The 17,058-nt window shown below is 44.1% G+C and overlaps 1 protein-coding gene across 5 annotated transcripts in view; it reads right to left on the bottom strand.

Annotated features, from left to right (window-relative positions):
- Positions 1 to 17,058, bottom strand: part of CHD8 (chromodomain helicase DNA binding protein 8) — a 172,065-nt gene that overhangs the window by 121,930 nt on the left and 33,077 nt on the right. For all 5 annotated transcript variants that reach the window (XM_075319601.1, XM_075319586.1, XM_075319617.1 and 2 more), the window contains exons 3-4: positions 1,747 to 2,106; positions 466 to 571 (exon numbers count right to left, since the gene is read on the bottom strand). In XM_075319601.1, the coding sequence (XP_075175716.1) occupies positions 466 to 571; positions 1,747 to 2,106 (466 nt within the window). The remainder of the gene's footprint in view (positions 1 to 465; positions 572 to 1,746; positions 2,107 to 17,058) is intronic.

Here is a 17,058-nt window from a genome sequence, read left to right as displayed (position 1 = left end):
TGAATTGGAGAGCAGTTTCAATTTGAGGTCAACTTCTTTAAAGCTAACCACAAATGGTGCAAAGGCAGGCACTGTTGGATATTCTTGAGCCCATAGACAAGCACACTTGTACCAGATGCATTATTAAGAAAAATAAACTCAACAGTAGCAGATAGGAGAGAAGTCTATAAAGTTATATGTGTCACCACCATTCCCTGTTACCGCACTGGTCAATCACAGATCACAACTTACAGTTACTCAATGGATCAGGAGAGCCCATGTGATCAGCTATCAATCTGAAATATCTCTGGAGTACCGGGCAGAAAAACTGCAGATTCAATAACCCCCCCATATGTAAATACCACACACAAAAGCACAGCACATCTGAGCATATATAGAAATTACAGACGAGGCAAAGGACCTCAAAAATGCCTGCTCAAATTTGTAACAGAGGGATAAATGCAATATTCGCTTTGTACAGCTTACCTCCAACCTTCATGACTGATGAGCCAGCAGTGAGATTTGCCACTTCACTTGCGTTCAAAACCTTTACAACGGATAGACTTTGTGGAGCACCTTGGGAGGACCCAGCCTGGAAGGAAACATTAGTGAAGGCTCAATTTATTTAAAACACACACACACACACACACACACACACACACACACACACACACACACACACACACACACACACACACACCTTCTCAGTGCCTAAAATGAACATCTGAAGACCTTGATAGAAGGAAACCCACAAAATTAGGCTGCTTTCACACATCAGGTTTTTGGCATCAGGCACGATCCGGCGAAAAAACTGATGCGATGGATCCGGCGAAAAAACGGATCAGTTGCATCAGTTTTATCCATCAGTTCCTTCAGTTTTTTGCCAGATCCGGTGTGATACTGAGCATGCTCAGTTCAGAAAAACATATCCGGCAGCTGGATCTGTTGTTTGCCAGATCCGGCGTCCATAGGCTTCCATTAAAACAGCCGTACGGCGCCGGATCCGGCACAATCAGTTTTTTTTTTTCCGAAAACAAAAATGTTCACTTCAACGTTTCATCCGGCTGCTGGACAAGTATATTTTGCCGGCAAACAACGGATGAAACGCAAGGCCATCCGGCGCTAATGAAAGTCTATGGGGGAAAAACGGATCTGGCGGCAACAGACGCCGGATCTGTTTTTTCATGTATTTGCTGGATTGTGCCTGATGGAAAAAAACTGATGCGTGAAAGGAAAGCAGCCTAAGGCTATGTGCGCACTAGAAATGTGAAGTTTCTCAAGAAAATTTCTTGAGAAACTTCTGGGAGTGAAAGATTTCCGGACCTCCGGAAAAAATCCGCACCAAATCCGCATGCGGATTTGCCGCGATTTTCCCGCGGGTGGTTCCCTGCGGATTTTGCAGGCTGTACTGCCGAAATTCGCAGGGTACCTGCACAAAAGAATTGACATGCTCATTTTCTCAAGAAATTTTCTAGAGAAATTCTTCAAGGAAATCTCTTGAGAAAAATCCGCACAGTGCGCACAGCTATTTTTTTTTCTCATAGAATTTGCTGGGAAATGTCTGCACAAAGATTGCAGACATTTCTCAAGAAATTTCCGCGGCAAATCCGCGGGTAAAACGCACTAGTGCGCACAGTGCCTTAGACTCAATTTCTTGGCATTCAGCCAATAGGAACTGACCTTTCCAGGATAAACTACTGTGGTCTTCAATAACAATTTATACAATGCCGCCCATCAAACATAGAAATCCTTCAGCTTTTTACTCACCTGTGGCTGTAAGAGAACCTTGAGAGGTACTGAAAGCCTCTGAGTTCCTTGGGCACTTATAACATGTGTCTGCTGTCCTCCGGGTGCAAGAGTCAGACCACCCGGGCCCTGCTGTACAATCTGAAACTTCTGAGGCGTTTGTCCGGCTGCCCCAGGCTGCTGCATCTGCAGCTGAATAGTGACCACTTTGGCTGGTTGACCTTGAGTAGTCTTGGCCTGGGTCAGAGCAGCCAACTGATTTCCTTGAAGAACAAGCTTTCCCGGAAGACCACCGAGTACCACGTGACGTTGGCCTTGCGGTGTTCCTGACGCGGCCTGAGTGGGTTGTTGAAGCACAAGTGTGATGCGTTTAGAATCCCCCTGCGTGTACAGAAAAGTAGAAAAGGTCAATTGGAAAGGAAAAAAAGAAGATTTACTTTTAACATGGCACACAGGAAGCACCCAGTACGCTTATACCAAGGTCTCCATCCCTTCATGGTCAGGCCAACTTAAGGAATCACATACGCAGTGAAATGGTGTGACTAAACAAGGAAGATCAGATACATAGGCTTTCCATACTTTCAGGAGTGTTTGGGGTGACATTGCTGTCAGTCGATGGCCAATCTCATGTAGTCAGCCATCCTATGTATGCAGCTAGCTTTGCTGAAACTAGAAAGCGGGTCACAACTGTCAGCCAGTCATTTGTGCACATACACTGGAGATCAAAATAAGAGGTCGACACACAACCTCCTAAATGTTAAGGTCATTGTGTAGTCCTATGTGATTATATCCTAACATGAGTAAACTAGCAGTATTTTAAGCTTATTTCATAAATTGAATTTATTCTAAAGCACATAATAAAAATGTAAATGAGATAAATGAAAAAGAAAATGGATCAAAATTAGAGAACACTTTCAGATACCTGCAAGTTATTGGTGTTAACCTGACACCTGGTGCCAATTTCCTTAATTATCTGATAAACCCTATTTAACTGGCAGCCTAACTTTCCAGTTTGCACTGACTTTGCAAAAATGGTGTGTCACTCCAAAGTGACTGAAATCCTCCGGCAGCAGGTTGTCCAGATGAGCGCCAAAGGGGTGACCCTAACAGCCATAGCAAGAGAAGTTGGTCGTTCCAACTCTGCTTTTGAGAATATTGCATTTTTACAACATCAAACTCGTTCAAGTCCCAAAAGAAGGCTGGTCGCCCTCAAACGACAAATGCAAGAGAGGACAGGATAATGCGGAGACTTTCCATGGCTAATCGTTTCAACACTGCAGCTGGAATTGCTGGCCAGTTCAGCACTGAAGAGGATAAGGATTTGTTTCGTCATACAGTGTCACACCGTTTAAAAGGGAACCAATCACCAGGATTTTCATATATAAAACCTAAAGCCAGTGCTATGCTGGCATTGTCAGGCTGAATCTATACAGACCTGTAGTGGTCAGCTTGGATGTTTAGGTTTTGAAATCCAAGAAAAGTAAAGTTTATAAAATCAGCCGCTTCTTGAGTGACAGCAGCTGAGAGATAATATATTCAGTTATGCGAATTCTAACTGCAGGAGGGGATAAGTGTTATACCATCGATTCACTTTTTCACCTGTGTGAGGTCATACCCATGTGACCAGAACAGCAGGGCCTCATCCAACAGATAAATCTTGCTTCCTGGTATCCAGCTTTGGTGGCGGAGGCCCCACCCCTTTTGGTCACATGGGTATGACCTAACACAGTTCCTGCAAGTGAAAGAGAATTAGTATAGGTATTCTACCATCGATTCAAACAGGGGGAGGGGATGACTATGAATATATTATCTGCTCCTCAGCCTCTGTCACTCAAGAAGCTGCTGTTTTTATAAACTTTACTTTCTGGATTTCAAAACCTGAAATATCAGAGATGACCACTAATGGTATGTATAGACTCAGCCTGACAGTGCCAGTATAGCACTGACTTTAGGTTATTCGAAAAAACCATGGTGATTGGTTCCCTTTAAGAGCATTTGGACTGAAAGCCCACTCTGCAGTGACCAAACCTCTCATTCGCAGTAAGAAACAAAAGGCTAGACTCGTCCACAGTTAAATTAATTTTAGTGATGAAAGAAAGTTTATTTGGGTCTGATGGGATACATTATATTCATCGACAAACTGGGGAAAGACTGAACAAAGTGTGTTGAAGTCAATGAAAGGTGGTGGAGGAACTGTCATGTTTGTGGAATGTTTTCTGCAGCAGGAGTTGGACCTTTTATACAGCTACATGGCAGAGTGACTGCAAGTGTGTATCAGAACCTTTCACCAACATGTGGTTCCTTACTTGCATTCATCACTCAATCAGCCAGCAATTTTGATGCAGGTCAATGTCCCCTGTCACACAACAAAACAGGTAAAGCAGTTCCTTGAAACAGAAAGAAAAAAAAAAAAAAAAAAACATTGGCCATTTCATGGTTTCAACCTAGAGTCCTGATCTAAACCCAATAGAAAACCTCTTGAAAATCCTTGGTGCAAAGTTATGTCCAAGAAACCCACAACAGTCAAATAAAACCCCAAAAAAACAAAAACTGTAAGAGCCTGGAAGAAGGGTGGACCAAAAATCACACCAGAGCAGTGCGAGAGACTAGTGATGTCCTGTGGCCTCACGATATGCTGAAGTCATTCAAAGCAAAGGCCTATACACTTCCTACTGATTGGTGACTGTAGTTACCTTAAGAAAATTTACTTCTACTCTCTGTGCTACAATCATTGCTGTTCTCTAATTATGATCATTAAAAGGCCACGTCTCACTAAGCAACATCGCTGCTGAGGCACGACTTTTGTGACATAGCAGCGATCTTGCTAGCGATGTTGCTGTGTGTGACATCCAGCAACAACCTGGCCCCTGCTGTGAGGTCGCTAGTTGTTGATGAATGTCCTGGACCATTTTTTAGTTGTTGCTCTCCCGCTGTGAAGCACACATCGCTGTGTGTGACAGCGAGAGAGCAACAATGTGCAGGAAGCCGGGAGCCGGCTTCTTCGGACGGTGGTAACCAAGGTAAATATCGGGTAACCAAGAAGCCCTTTGCTTGGTTACCCGATATTTACCTTAGTTACTAGCGTCCGCCGCTCTCAGGCTGCCAGCGCCGGCTCCCTGCTCCCTGCACACGTAGCCAGAGTACACATCGGGTAAATAAGCAAAGCGGTTTGCTTATTAACCCGATGTGTACTCTGACTAGGAGTGCAGGGAGCCAGCACTAAGCGGTGTGCGCTGGTAACCAAGGTAAATATCGGGTAACCAAGCGCTTGGTTACCCGATATTTACCTTAGTTACCAAGCGCAGCATCGCTTCCACGCGTCGCTGCTGGCTGGAGGCTGGTCACTGGTGAGATCTGCCTGTTTGACAGCTCACCAGCAACCCATGTAGCGACGCTCCAGCGATCCCTGCCAGGTCGCTGGTGGGATCGCTGGAGTGTCGCTTAGTGTGAAGGTACCTTAAGTTTTGGGCAAAATAAAAAGTGTTTATGGCGATATACTTTGGATCTTTTGTAAAACACTGTTCCAGCGGCATGGTGTAACCCCTTACAAAAAACCCTTCATATGTTGATTACTGCAGATTACATTATTTCTGAAAAAAGCAAGTGATTATACATTGATCTCTAATTTTTATCTCCAGTCTAGGTCATCACCACCTTTGGGCTTCTGGAGGGGCAAGGGGCTTCTTGTTTTATGCAAGTCCAACGCTGCCTTCAATGTCTCAAAAGCATATGAGATTACAGAAATTTCGTGCAAACATACAACACACCTGCAGCGTTTTCCCTAACGGTTATTGTGAACCACCCTGGTTTTTGCTGCTTTATTAAAAGAATGAACAGGTCCATTATTTTCAGCGGTTCGGCCTTGGTTTTTCACTCTAGTAACGGGTGGACTCACAGATAATCCGGTTAGACCCGCTGATCCAGGGTAATAATAATATAAAAAAAAGAAAAAAAAAAAAACACCCGATTCCAGCCCGGAATTGATCCATTGTATCTGGCCGGACGTTGGTCTATGGTGACTAGAAGCAGACACTGAAAAATGGCGGTGGAAAGGATAGGGGGATTGGAGCAGGTGCGCTATACTTACCGAATGACCGGCGCGGCTGTACGCACCCACGGCCCCTCCTTCACTTCCTGGGCCGCTCATTAACTTCACTGCATATTCAATGCTATCTCCGTCCACCAGCGTCTGTGATTAGTTGTAGGCAGACAAGCCCAAAGCCTGTGACCGCGTCTGACTGCATCCAATCACAGACCCAGTCTGCAGGTCTATCCTACAGTAAAAAAAATAAAAATTGATGTAGAGTTGCCTAATATTACCCAGCACAGAAAGCCTACAACTACAGGCTGCAGCCATGTGCTTATCTTTTCTGTGTATCAAAATAAGAGGGATCCCATGCTGTTTTTTTTTTATTATTATTGAAGTAAATAATTAAGAAAAATAAAAAACAAAACAACAATCCCAGCACTTTACCTGCCTCTTCCTGATTGCCCTGGTGCGGTGGTAAATCGGCAAAATACCAGGGGTTAATCGCAACTCACAGCTGCAACTAAGCCCTAGATTGGTAATGGCAGGCGTCTACGAGACACCCCTTTTACTAATCTGTAATAAGTGAAAAGAAATACACAAATACCGAAAAAAAACAAAATAAAATCCCCTTTCACCACTTTATTAACCCCATAAACACCCATGCAGGTCTAATGTAATCCACACGAGGTCCAACGACGATTCGCTCTGCTAAATCAGAATCTCACAGCGAGTGGCCATAGAACAGGACTGCCCACTGTGAGTTCCAGGGAGAGAATGAATGAGCCGCGCGTTCAGGGGTGATGTCACTCTCGCTATTTGCAGTCACAGGTATCTCCAAAAGATAAAAACCACAAGTAAAACACAACATTCTGTTTATAAATGAAGGTCTTTATTAACAAGGGAAAGCGAAATACAAACCTACAGGGCCGCTTGTGAACAAGTGGTGTGTCCCCCCCCTTCACAATAGGTACGGAAGTACCACGCAAAACGGGAAAAGGGAAGGAAACCCTGTGTCTGGGGAAGGTGGAAGATTGTGACCCCTGACTAAGTCTGCTGCTGAGCCCTGGCTTCCCTCACCACCCAGATAGGTTTCACACCTATCTACAGAGCTAGATACCAAACCCTCAAAAAGGCCCTAAATGAGATGAGCGCTTAGTCAAGCCCACTAAGCTGTAAAAAAGACACAGGGATAACAAAGAGGGTGGAAAGCAGGGCTGTGGAGTCGAAGCTCATTTTGGTGGGAGTCTGAGACAGGGATGTGGAGTCGGTAAACCAAACCTTCGACTCCGACTCCTCAATTTCTCTTGCACCGACTCAGACTCCTACATATATTGCTTATAGTTAGGTGAAAAATTTATTGTAATACATGAACATGTGTATGTGAACATCAGACATTTAATAATTTTTATGATACAATAATCAAGATATTTGGATAGAACATAAAATATATTTATTGGAATACAACTTTAGAACACAAAAAACTGTAATAAATTGTAAATATGTAATACACTATGTAATATACAGTAGATATATATATTATACACACAACATATATATGTAATCTACTGTATATTACACATTTACAATTTATTAGTTTGTGTTCTAGAGTTTTATTCCAATAAATATATTTTATGTTCTATCCAAATATCTTTATTGTATCATAATAATAATTAAATGTCTAATGTTCACATTGTACTAAAATACATTTTTTCACTTAAATATAAGCATTATACTAAATATTATTTAGTAAAATAGTCAGCACATTCTGCATTGCACTACTGTTCCCAATTTATGATATATTTTAGGAGTCGGAGCATTTTCTACAGACTCCGACTCCACCAAAATGAGCTCCGACTCAGACTCCACGACTTCGACTCAGACTCCACAGCCCTGGTCTGAGAAGGAGTCGGTATTAAATGGACAGACTCACACTCCTAAAATATATAATAAATTGGGTACAGTAGTTCAATGCAGAATGTGCTGAATATTATTTCATATGAATTTGGGAAAGTTATGAAATGTCCTATAAATGTCTGTTCTATTCCTGATTTAAGGCTACATTCACACACTTTTTGCTGCGTTTGAGGATAAGTTTTTCAGCTTTTAAAAAACCGCATCACCTGAAAGGTTTTTAAAGCTCATAGATAAGGTTTTCAGTAGCAAAAGCAGGCAAGAAAAACGCCAAAGAAAATGACATGCTCATTCTTTGTGAGGATCCGTTTGAGGCCTCCAGTTTCTCCGGTGGAAAAAGTTCTGCAAGATTACGAACTCAAAAAATAACAGGTTCTTGCCATTGTAACGGACAATGCTTCAAACATGATAAGTACAATTAAACTGATGAATGAGAGTAACGGACAACAGCTAGAAGAAAATGTAGGATTCAGTATGTGTGAGATGGAGCCACAGTGCTGTTCATGTAACTGAGCAACAAACAGATATTACAACAGAAGAACAGCAAAATGATACTTTAGGATTAGATCAGGGGTCTCAAACACGCGGCCCGTGGGCCGCATGCGGCCCCTCAGGGTAGTTCGTGCGGCCCCCAGGCCCGTGCCCCTGGTCACTATCGTGGCAGGTGCAGGGGCCGCAGCCACTGTCTGCACTTTATGTCAGATGACTGTGTTGCTGGGGCTGCGCTCTCGCGCCGGCAATACAATCATCTCACATAAATCACTGACAGTGACACTGCACCTGCCGCGATAGTGACCAGGGGCACGGGCCTGGGGGCCGCACGAAGCAGAGAGGAGGCAGCGGAGGGAGCGCGGGACAGGTGAGAAGAATGGTGTGTGTGTGTGCGCGTGTGTTGGACGTTAACCCCTTAGCGACCTATGACGTACTGGGTACGTTATGGCTCCCTGGTACTTAAGGACCCATGACATACCCAGTACGTCATGGTGAAATCGCAGCCCCGGTGGCTGCGATGGCTGCAAATACCTTAGATTCGGAGAGGAGGGGACCTCAGGAGGGGGGAAAGGGGGAGGGAGTGTGTCTCCTCCCGGGACCTACGGAGGCTGTGATTGGCTGAGCAGCGTTCGTCAGCCAATCACAGCAACTAATGTTTCAGCCATTGAGAGGGGGGGGGGGGGGAAAAAAAAAAAAAAAAAAAAAAAAAAAAAAAAAAAAAAAAAAAAAAAAAATCGCTGACACATTGAAATCCAGCCAAGATCAGTGCAGCTGTAGCCCTGATCATTGACTGGAGCTGGGTGACCTGTGTTTCACCCGCCCCCAGCTCTGATTGGAGAGATCGGTCACAAGGCCAGTCTCTCCAATCACTGTGGATCTGGGGCCGCAGACTACTCCCCTCAGCTTCACTCCGGCATCTGTGGAAGGTGAGTGGAGCTGCTGACCCGTTACTACAGGATGGGGACAAAGTGCGCACATTACTATGAGATGGGGATAAGGCTGGGGACATTACTATAGGATTGGGACATTACAAGGATGGGCACAATACTAATGGATGGGGACATTATTACTATAGTATGGGCACATTACTATAGGATAGGGACTAGGATGGGCACATGACTATAGGATGGGGACAAGGCTGGGAACAGTACTATAGGATAGGGACTAGGATGGGCACAGTACTATAGGATGGGGACAAGGCTGGGCACAGTACTATAGGATGGGGACAAGGTGCGCACATTACTGTAGGATAGGGACATTACCACAAGGGGACAAGGATGGGAAACATTACTATAGAATAGGGATAATGCTGGGGACATTACTATAGGGTGGGGACAAGGTTGGCACATTACTAAAGGATGGGCACATTACTATAGAAATGGGACATTGCTACAAGGGGACAAGGATGGGGAACATTACTATAAGATGGGGGACATTACTATAGGATGGGGACAAGGATGAACACATTACTATAACATAGGGACAAGGATGAGCACTTTACTGTGGGATGGGGACTAGGATGGGGCACAATACTACAAGGGGACAAGGATGGGCACGTTACAACAATATGGGGAACATTACTAAAAGATGTTGGTCAAAATTTCTATATAGTGCTAATTGTAAGACTATTAGTTACAAGAAAGGGATAAAATGTAAAAAAAAAAAAAGTTTATATTTAAACAAGGAATGTGCACGTTTGCTATAATGAACAAGTGAAAATGTTGAAAATCAATGATCCCAAGGTGTGTAAAAAAAAAAATATAAAAAATAAAATTATATATATATATATATATATATATATATATATATATATATATATATATATATATATATATATATATATATATATATATATATATATATATATATATATATATATATATATATTATTATATATGGTACCAATAAAAATGTCACTTTGTCCTGCAAAGAATGCGGCACCCCAAATTATTTTTTTTTCCTCTGTGCAGCCCATACACCCAGCCGAGTTTGAGGCCCCTGGATTAGATGATCTTGTTGAAGCAGCTTCAAAACACTTTCATATTCATCACATGCGCTGTGTTGTGCACAAGCTGCAGCTGGCAATAAGAGATAGTCTGCAAGAGGGACATGCTGGAAATCTGATTGGAAAAGTGAGGAAATTGGTTATTGCGCCAGAACCCCTAAAATTGATTCCATCTTGAAGAGACGTGCTGGGAAAGGGGCAACTGTCGATCAAGCCACTCGGTGCGGCAGCACTTATTTAATTATTGAGCGATTGCTTAAACTAAAACAGTTTCTTATAGATATGGCAAACCCTCAGGTAACCCTAAATGAAGATCAATGGACACAAGTGGTTGAATTGAAGGAATTGCTTAATCACCCATTTACCGTGACAAAAAAAAAAAAAAAAAAAAAATTACAACCTGGGGGTTTAACTCTGGGCATTTTCATAAGGGAGGTGGAAGAACTTGCTATTTTGCCTGTCCCAAAGAGGAGGTTTAAACCCAGATGGCATTTCTGCTTCAATGAAATTGAGAGACACAGCTATTGGAAAATATAATTCTTCTGGCAGCTGTTTATGTGGACCCAAGTCATCAAATACTGCTTGATGATCAACAGCTTACTAAAGGAAAAGAAGTTCTGACTGAGGTAGCAGTTAGGATGTGAGGCTACAGGACTGCCAGGTGCAAGATGACTTGGGGCCTGAAAGTGATACTGCTGCCATATCTTCATCCTCATCAGATGAGGAGTTTAACTTTGACAAGTATTTGGATGACATGGAGCAGGCAAAGTGTTGCCGCAAGGAAAAAAGATTTCACTCCGTCTCCTATAGCAAGCAGACTGACCAGATTTCAGCAAAATGTTTCACTTGCTTTCAAAGAAATAGAAAAATTCAACCGTTCATCAAAACGGACTGTGCATGAGGAAATTCCTTTATACCCGGAAATTGTTAGAGATGTTTCCCATGTGGTTACGGCTTTGCCTCCAACCCAAGTTAGTGTAGAGAGGTTGTTCTCTAGCCTTAAAATTATTAGGTCAGATTTTAGGTCATCTGCGAAGGAGGATCTGATGGAAGCAATTCTATTTCTTAGAACAAATTCATAGACTGCACAAATGTTATTTACTATGTTTTGGTTGAAAACGTGTTTTTGCCACTTACATAGTTTATTATATAGTATTATATATATGTAATCTATATTACATAGTATATTACATATTTACAATTTATTAGTTTGTGTTCTAAAGTTGTATTCCAATAAATGTATTTTATGATCTAAATATATTATTGTATCATAAAAATGATTAAAATGTCTGATGTTCACACTATACTTAAATACATTTTTCAGTTAAATATAAGCAATATATGTGGGAGTCGGAGTCGGTGCAAGGGAAATTGAGGAGTCTGAGTCGCAGGTTTAGCTTACCCACTCCACAGCCCTGGTGGAAAGTATACAAGTAACTTATCTCCAGATGACTCAGGGAGAGGAACTGAACAACAAACATTTCTCCAGAAGGATACAAGCAGACAGCTTGCACTGAAGATTTGTTATGGGTATTAAGTCCTATCGCCAGCACAGAGTAAAGTGAAATAAGAGTATATAAATACACCAAAAAACACCTAAATTCTGATGAAAAACAGCTGAAAAGTTGAGGAACTCTGCAGGCTCAAAGGGAAAGGGATAAAACCAAGCAGATGAGATACATAGGATACCAAAATACAGCAAGAAGGAATAATAGGTCAGGGAGCCGTTTGTGCAGCCAAACGCTGTGACCTTCTATAGCCGGATACCACATGACTGTCACCCGTGACAGAGTAGTCTCCGTTCACTGAGCACTAGACTGATCCAGATGCACAGCATGAAATGAAAAAAAAAAACAACCTCGTGGTGTTCACAGCCGATGCTGGGCCCTAAATCCTCTCCTCTGGTCCGTAACCCGTCCAGTGCACAAAGTATTAAAGGGAAAGACGTAGAAAACCAAGAATCAACAATCTATTTGAAACTCAAAATTGCCATCAACTATGATTGGGGCCAGCTGCAAGGGAGAGGCTCCAAGGTACCACATAATTCTTGAGCAGAGACGCGTGGACCACACTGTGGATCCCAAGAGCCTGAGATAAATCCAGACGAAATTCAACTGGGTTAATGATGGGGATTACCTCACAGGAACCAATAAACCAAGGTCCCAACTTCCAGGAAGGAACCTTCAAGTTGATATTCCTGGTAGATAACTACACAGACATTCAAACTTAGATACAAACGTATTGCTGACAAAAACTGCTTGCCAGGTCAGGACCTGTCTCCTTAGCTTCAAATTACTCGGAAACTCTTGCTATACAGAAGAGCGCGATGAGGCAAAATTTTCCTCCTCAAGAACCCTTGAAGCCCCTCTACCACTAAAAGATACCAAATTGCAGATGAAAACCATATGCACCAAAGAAAGGTGACTTGCCAGTAGACTCCTGACGATTGTTGATAGCAAATTCGGCTAATGGTAAAGAAGCCCAATCCTCCTGGTTCTCAGAGACAAAAGCACCTGAGGGTAAGTTTCCAAATTTTGATTTGTGCGCTAGGTCTGACCATTCGACTGAGGGTGGAAGGCAGAAGAAAAAGACAACTGCATCCCCCAGTCGAGCACTAAACGTTTTCCAAAACTTGAAAACAAACTGTGCTCCCTGATCTGAGACCATATTGGAAGGAACCCCGTGAAGCTTCACAATCTCATTGATGAACAGTTGAGCTCTATCTTGGCATTCTGAAGTGCCGGTAATGCAATGAAATGTACCATCTTACCGAACCTATCCACAACCACGAAGACCACAGTTTTGCTTGCAGACAAAAAGGTAGGTCAGTAATGAAATCCATGGATAAATGCGTCCAAGGTCTACTAGGAATAGCCAAAGGCAGGAGAGAACCAGATAGAGTATGCGTAACCTTGGAATATGTACAGATCCTGCAAGCAGGCACAGTCAACCACATCCTGATGCAACCTCGGCCACCAAAAGGCGACAAGAAAAGAGGTTCAAGGTTGCTTTACTACCCGGATGACTCACAAGTACAGTATTCTGATGTTCTCCAATTAAATTTACTGTGCAAAGTAGGTGGTACAAACAACCTCTCTGGAGGGCAAGAGGCCGGGGCATTCCCCTAAGCCTCCAACGTCTCTCCCTCCAGGTCTGGGCACAAGACTGAGACGAGCACCCACTGCTGCAAAATCGGAACAGAGTTCACATTATCACTACTACCAGGGAAGCTCCAGAATAAAGCATCTGCCTTGACATTTTTAACCTCTGGTTGGTAAGTGACAAAAATACCTAGTAAAACACAAACACCATCTAGCCTGCCGAGGTTCCGAGATGTTTGTGGGCTCTAAGTCGGACTCTAAGGCTGGGGCCACACGGGGACTACTGCGATCCACTTGCATGACACTCGGCTCATGCTGGCAGTACAGCAGAGCCGAGTGTAATGCGTGTGTCCTTGCAACTGAGGTCCGTTCGTGCGAGCAGACCTCAGCTGCGGGGGGGGGGCGTGCCGGCACTCAGGAGGGGAGGGAGGGATTTCTCTCCCTCTCCTGCGTAGTCAGCTATTGCCATTCTCGCACTGCACTAGCGGTACACCGGTGTACCGCGAGTGCAGTGCGATTTTTCTCTCGCCCCATTCACTTGAATGGGTGCGAGAGAAAGTCTCAGCTTACAATCGCAGCATGCTGCGATTGTTTTCTCGGTCCGATTAGGGCTGAGAAAATAATCGCTCATGTGCGCTGACACACAGGCTAGAATTGGTCCGAGGGGAATGCGATGTTTTATCGCACTCCACTCGCACTGTTTTTCTCGCCGTGTGGCTTAGGCCTAAGTATGACTGTTTTTTTTATGGTAAAAACCCCCTCCAACCAATGACGCCATTCCTTGAAAGCCAACATCATAGTTTCTCTTGGCCAAATACAAAATTTCTTGGTAAAGAAAACACATGGACGAAATTTACCAGGAGACGGACCCTGTCACAACACAGCCCCAACCTCCACCTGCGATGAATCAACCTCTACGATAAAAAGGATGTGAAAAATCAGGCTGGATGAGTATAGGTGCTGTGGAAAGGGGGAGGACCAAAACCTCTAAAAGAAAAAGAAAAAAAAAAAAGAAAAAAAGCCTGCTGCGCGTTGTCCGACCGTTTAGAGAAATACGAAGCTTTTTTGTAATCCGGTCCGTGAGCGGTTTCACAAATTACCGACTAATTCTGAACAATTTTCTGGGAAAAGTTGGTAAACCCTATAAAGCGCTGCAATGCTTTCAGGATTTGTGGATGATCCCAGTCAAGTACCACATGGACCCTCTCGGGATCCATCCAAAACCCCAAAGACTACGCTAGGTACCCTAAAAAGTGTACCTCTTGGACAGCAAAAACACACTTCTCCAGTTTGGCATAGTTTGTTATCTCTTAAAATCTGTAGTACCCGTTTTACATGTATCTGATGAGTCTCCATATCAGGTGAGTAAATCAAGATATAGTCCAAATAAACCACCACAAACCTTCCCACAAATGTTGAAAAATATTTACAAAATGCTGGAAAACAGGGGTATTAGTGAGACCAAATGGCATGACCAGACTTTTAAAATGCCCCTCAGATACCTGGAATGAGCGCTTCTAGTCAATCCCACTAAGCTCTAAGGGGTACTTCACACACAGCGAGATCGCTGCTGAGTCACAGTTTTTGTGACCTCATTAGCGATCTCGCTGTGTGTGACACTGAGCAGCGATCTGGCCCCTGCTGTGAGATCGCTGCTCGTTACACACAGCCCTGGTTCGTTTTTTTATTGTTGCTCTCCCGCTGATAAGCACACATCGCTGTGTGTGACAGCGGGAGAGCAACAATCCTGAATGTGCAGGGAGCAGGAGCCGGCGTCTGACAGCCTGCGGTAAGCTGTAACCAAGGTAAACATCGGGTAACCAAGGTGGTTACCCGATATTTACCTTTGTTACCAGCCTCCGCAGCTCTCACGCTGCCAGTGCCGCCTCCTGCTCCCTGCACACGCTAAGCGGTGTGCGCTGGTAACTAAGGTAAACATCGGGTAACCATACCTGATGTTTACCTTAGTTACCAGTGTCCGCAGCTTCCAGACGCCGGCTCCGTGCAAGCGCAGCGTCGCTTGCACGTCGCTGCTGGTTGAGGGCTAGTCACTGGTCGCTGGTGAGATCTGCCTGTTTGACAGCTCACCAGCGACCATGTAGCGACGCAGCAGCGATCCTGACCAGGTCAGATCGCTGGTCGGATCGCTGCTGCGTCGCTAAAGTGTGACGGTACCCTAAAGAAGACACAGGGATAACAAATGGGAAAAGTAAACGAGTATCTTATCTCCAGATGACTCATGAAGAGAAACAGCAAACAACAAGGTTTCTCCAGAAGAATACAAACAGACTGCTTACACTGAAGACTTTAAAGGTCCAGTCACACTAAGCAACTTACCAGCGATCCCAACAACGATAGGGATCGCTGGTAAGTTGCTAGGAGGTTGCTGGTGAGCTGTCACACTGCGACGCTCCAGCGATCCCACCAGCAACCTGACCTGGCAGGGATCGCTGGAGCGTGGCTACACGAGTTGCTGGTGAGCTCACCAGCAACCAGTGACCAGCCCCCAGTCTCCTAGTTACAGCACACATCAGGTTAATTAACCCGATGTGTGCTGCAGCTAAATGTGCACAGAGCAGGGAGCAGCGCACACTGCTTAGTGCTGGCTCCTTGCTCTCCTAGTTACAGCACACATCGGGTTAATTAACCCGATGTGTGCTGCAGCTACATGTGCACAGAGCAGGAGCCGGCACTGACAGTGAGAGCGGAGGAGGCTGGTATCAAAGGTAAATATCGGGTAACCAAGGACAGGGCTTCTTGGTTACCCGATGTTTACATTGGTTACCAGCCTCAGCAGAAGCTGGCTCCCTGCTCACTGCACATTAGTTGTTGCTGTCTCGCTGTCACACACAGCGATCTGTGCTTCACAGCAGGACAGCAACAACTAAAAAATGGCCCAGGACATTCAGCAACAACCAACGACCTCACAGCAGGGGCCAGGTTGTTGCTGGATGTCACACACAGCAACATCGCTAGCAACGTCACAAAAGTTGTTCGTTACCAGCGATGTTGCTAGCGATGTTGCTTAGTGTGACGGGGCCTTAAGGGTATTAGACCAATCACCAGCACAGAGTAAGGGGAAATGAGGGTATATAAAGACAAGAAGGGAATGCTGATGAAAAACAGCTGAAAAAGTTGGAGGAAATCTGTAGGGTCCTATAGGGAAAGGGAGATCTACAGGATACCAAATACACCAAGCAAGAATAATTGGTCAGGGAGCAGTTTGACCAAGAAACCAATGAGACCTTCTATAGCCAGACAACAGAGGACTGTCACCGGTGACAGCCCCCAACCACCTCTTAAACCATGAATTACTTGTGGTTGATCACATCTTTCGGAAGCGGAGTTCAATTTACCTTGCCACATCTAGGCATGATTACTGCCACACCTTGTTCTCAATAAAGAAATGACTTCAATAGGACCTGCCTGACAAAGTGAAGTAGACCAAAACATTTTCAGAAGCTAGACATCATGCCGCGATCCAAAGAAATTCAGGAACAAATGAAAAAACAAAAGTAATTGAGATCTATTAGTCTGGAAAAGGTTACAAAGCCATTTCTAGAACTCTGGGACTCCGGCAAACCACAGTGAGCCATTTTCCACAAATTACAAAAACATGGAACAGTGGTGAACCTTCCCAGGAGCGGCCGGCCGACCAAAATTACCCCAAGAGTGCTCATCTCAGTTTTAGCAGAAAACATCTTGATTATCCCAAAAACTTTTGGGAGAATAATCTGTGAACTGAAGAGATACAAGTTGAACTTTTTGGAAGTTGTATGTCCCATTAAATCTAG

The sequence above is a fragment of the Anomaloglossus baeobatrachus genome, chromosome 1, assembly GCF_048569485.1.
Source record: "Anomaloglossus baeobatrachus isolate aAnoBae1 chromosome 1, aAnoBae1.hap1, whole genome shotgun sequence".
NCBI lineage: Eukaryota > Metazoa > Chordata > Amphibia > Anura > Aromobatidae > Anomaloglossus > Anomaloglossus baeobatrachus.
The sequence above is the reverse complement of the archived record's forward strand: the minus strand, read 5'-3'. Positions and strand labels throughout refer to the sequence as shown.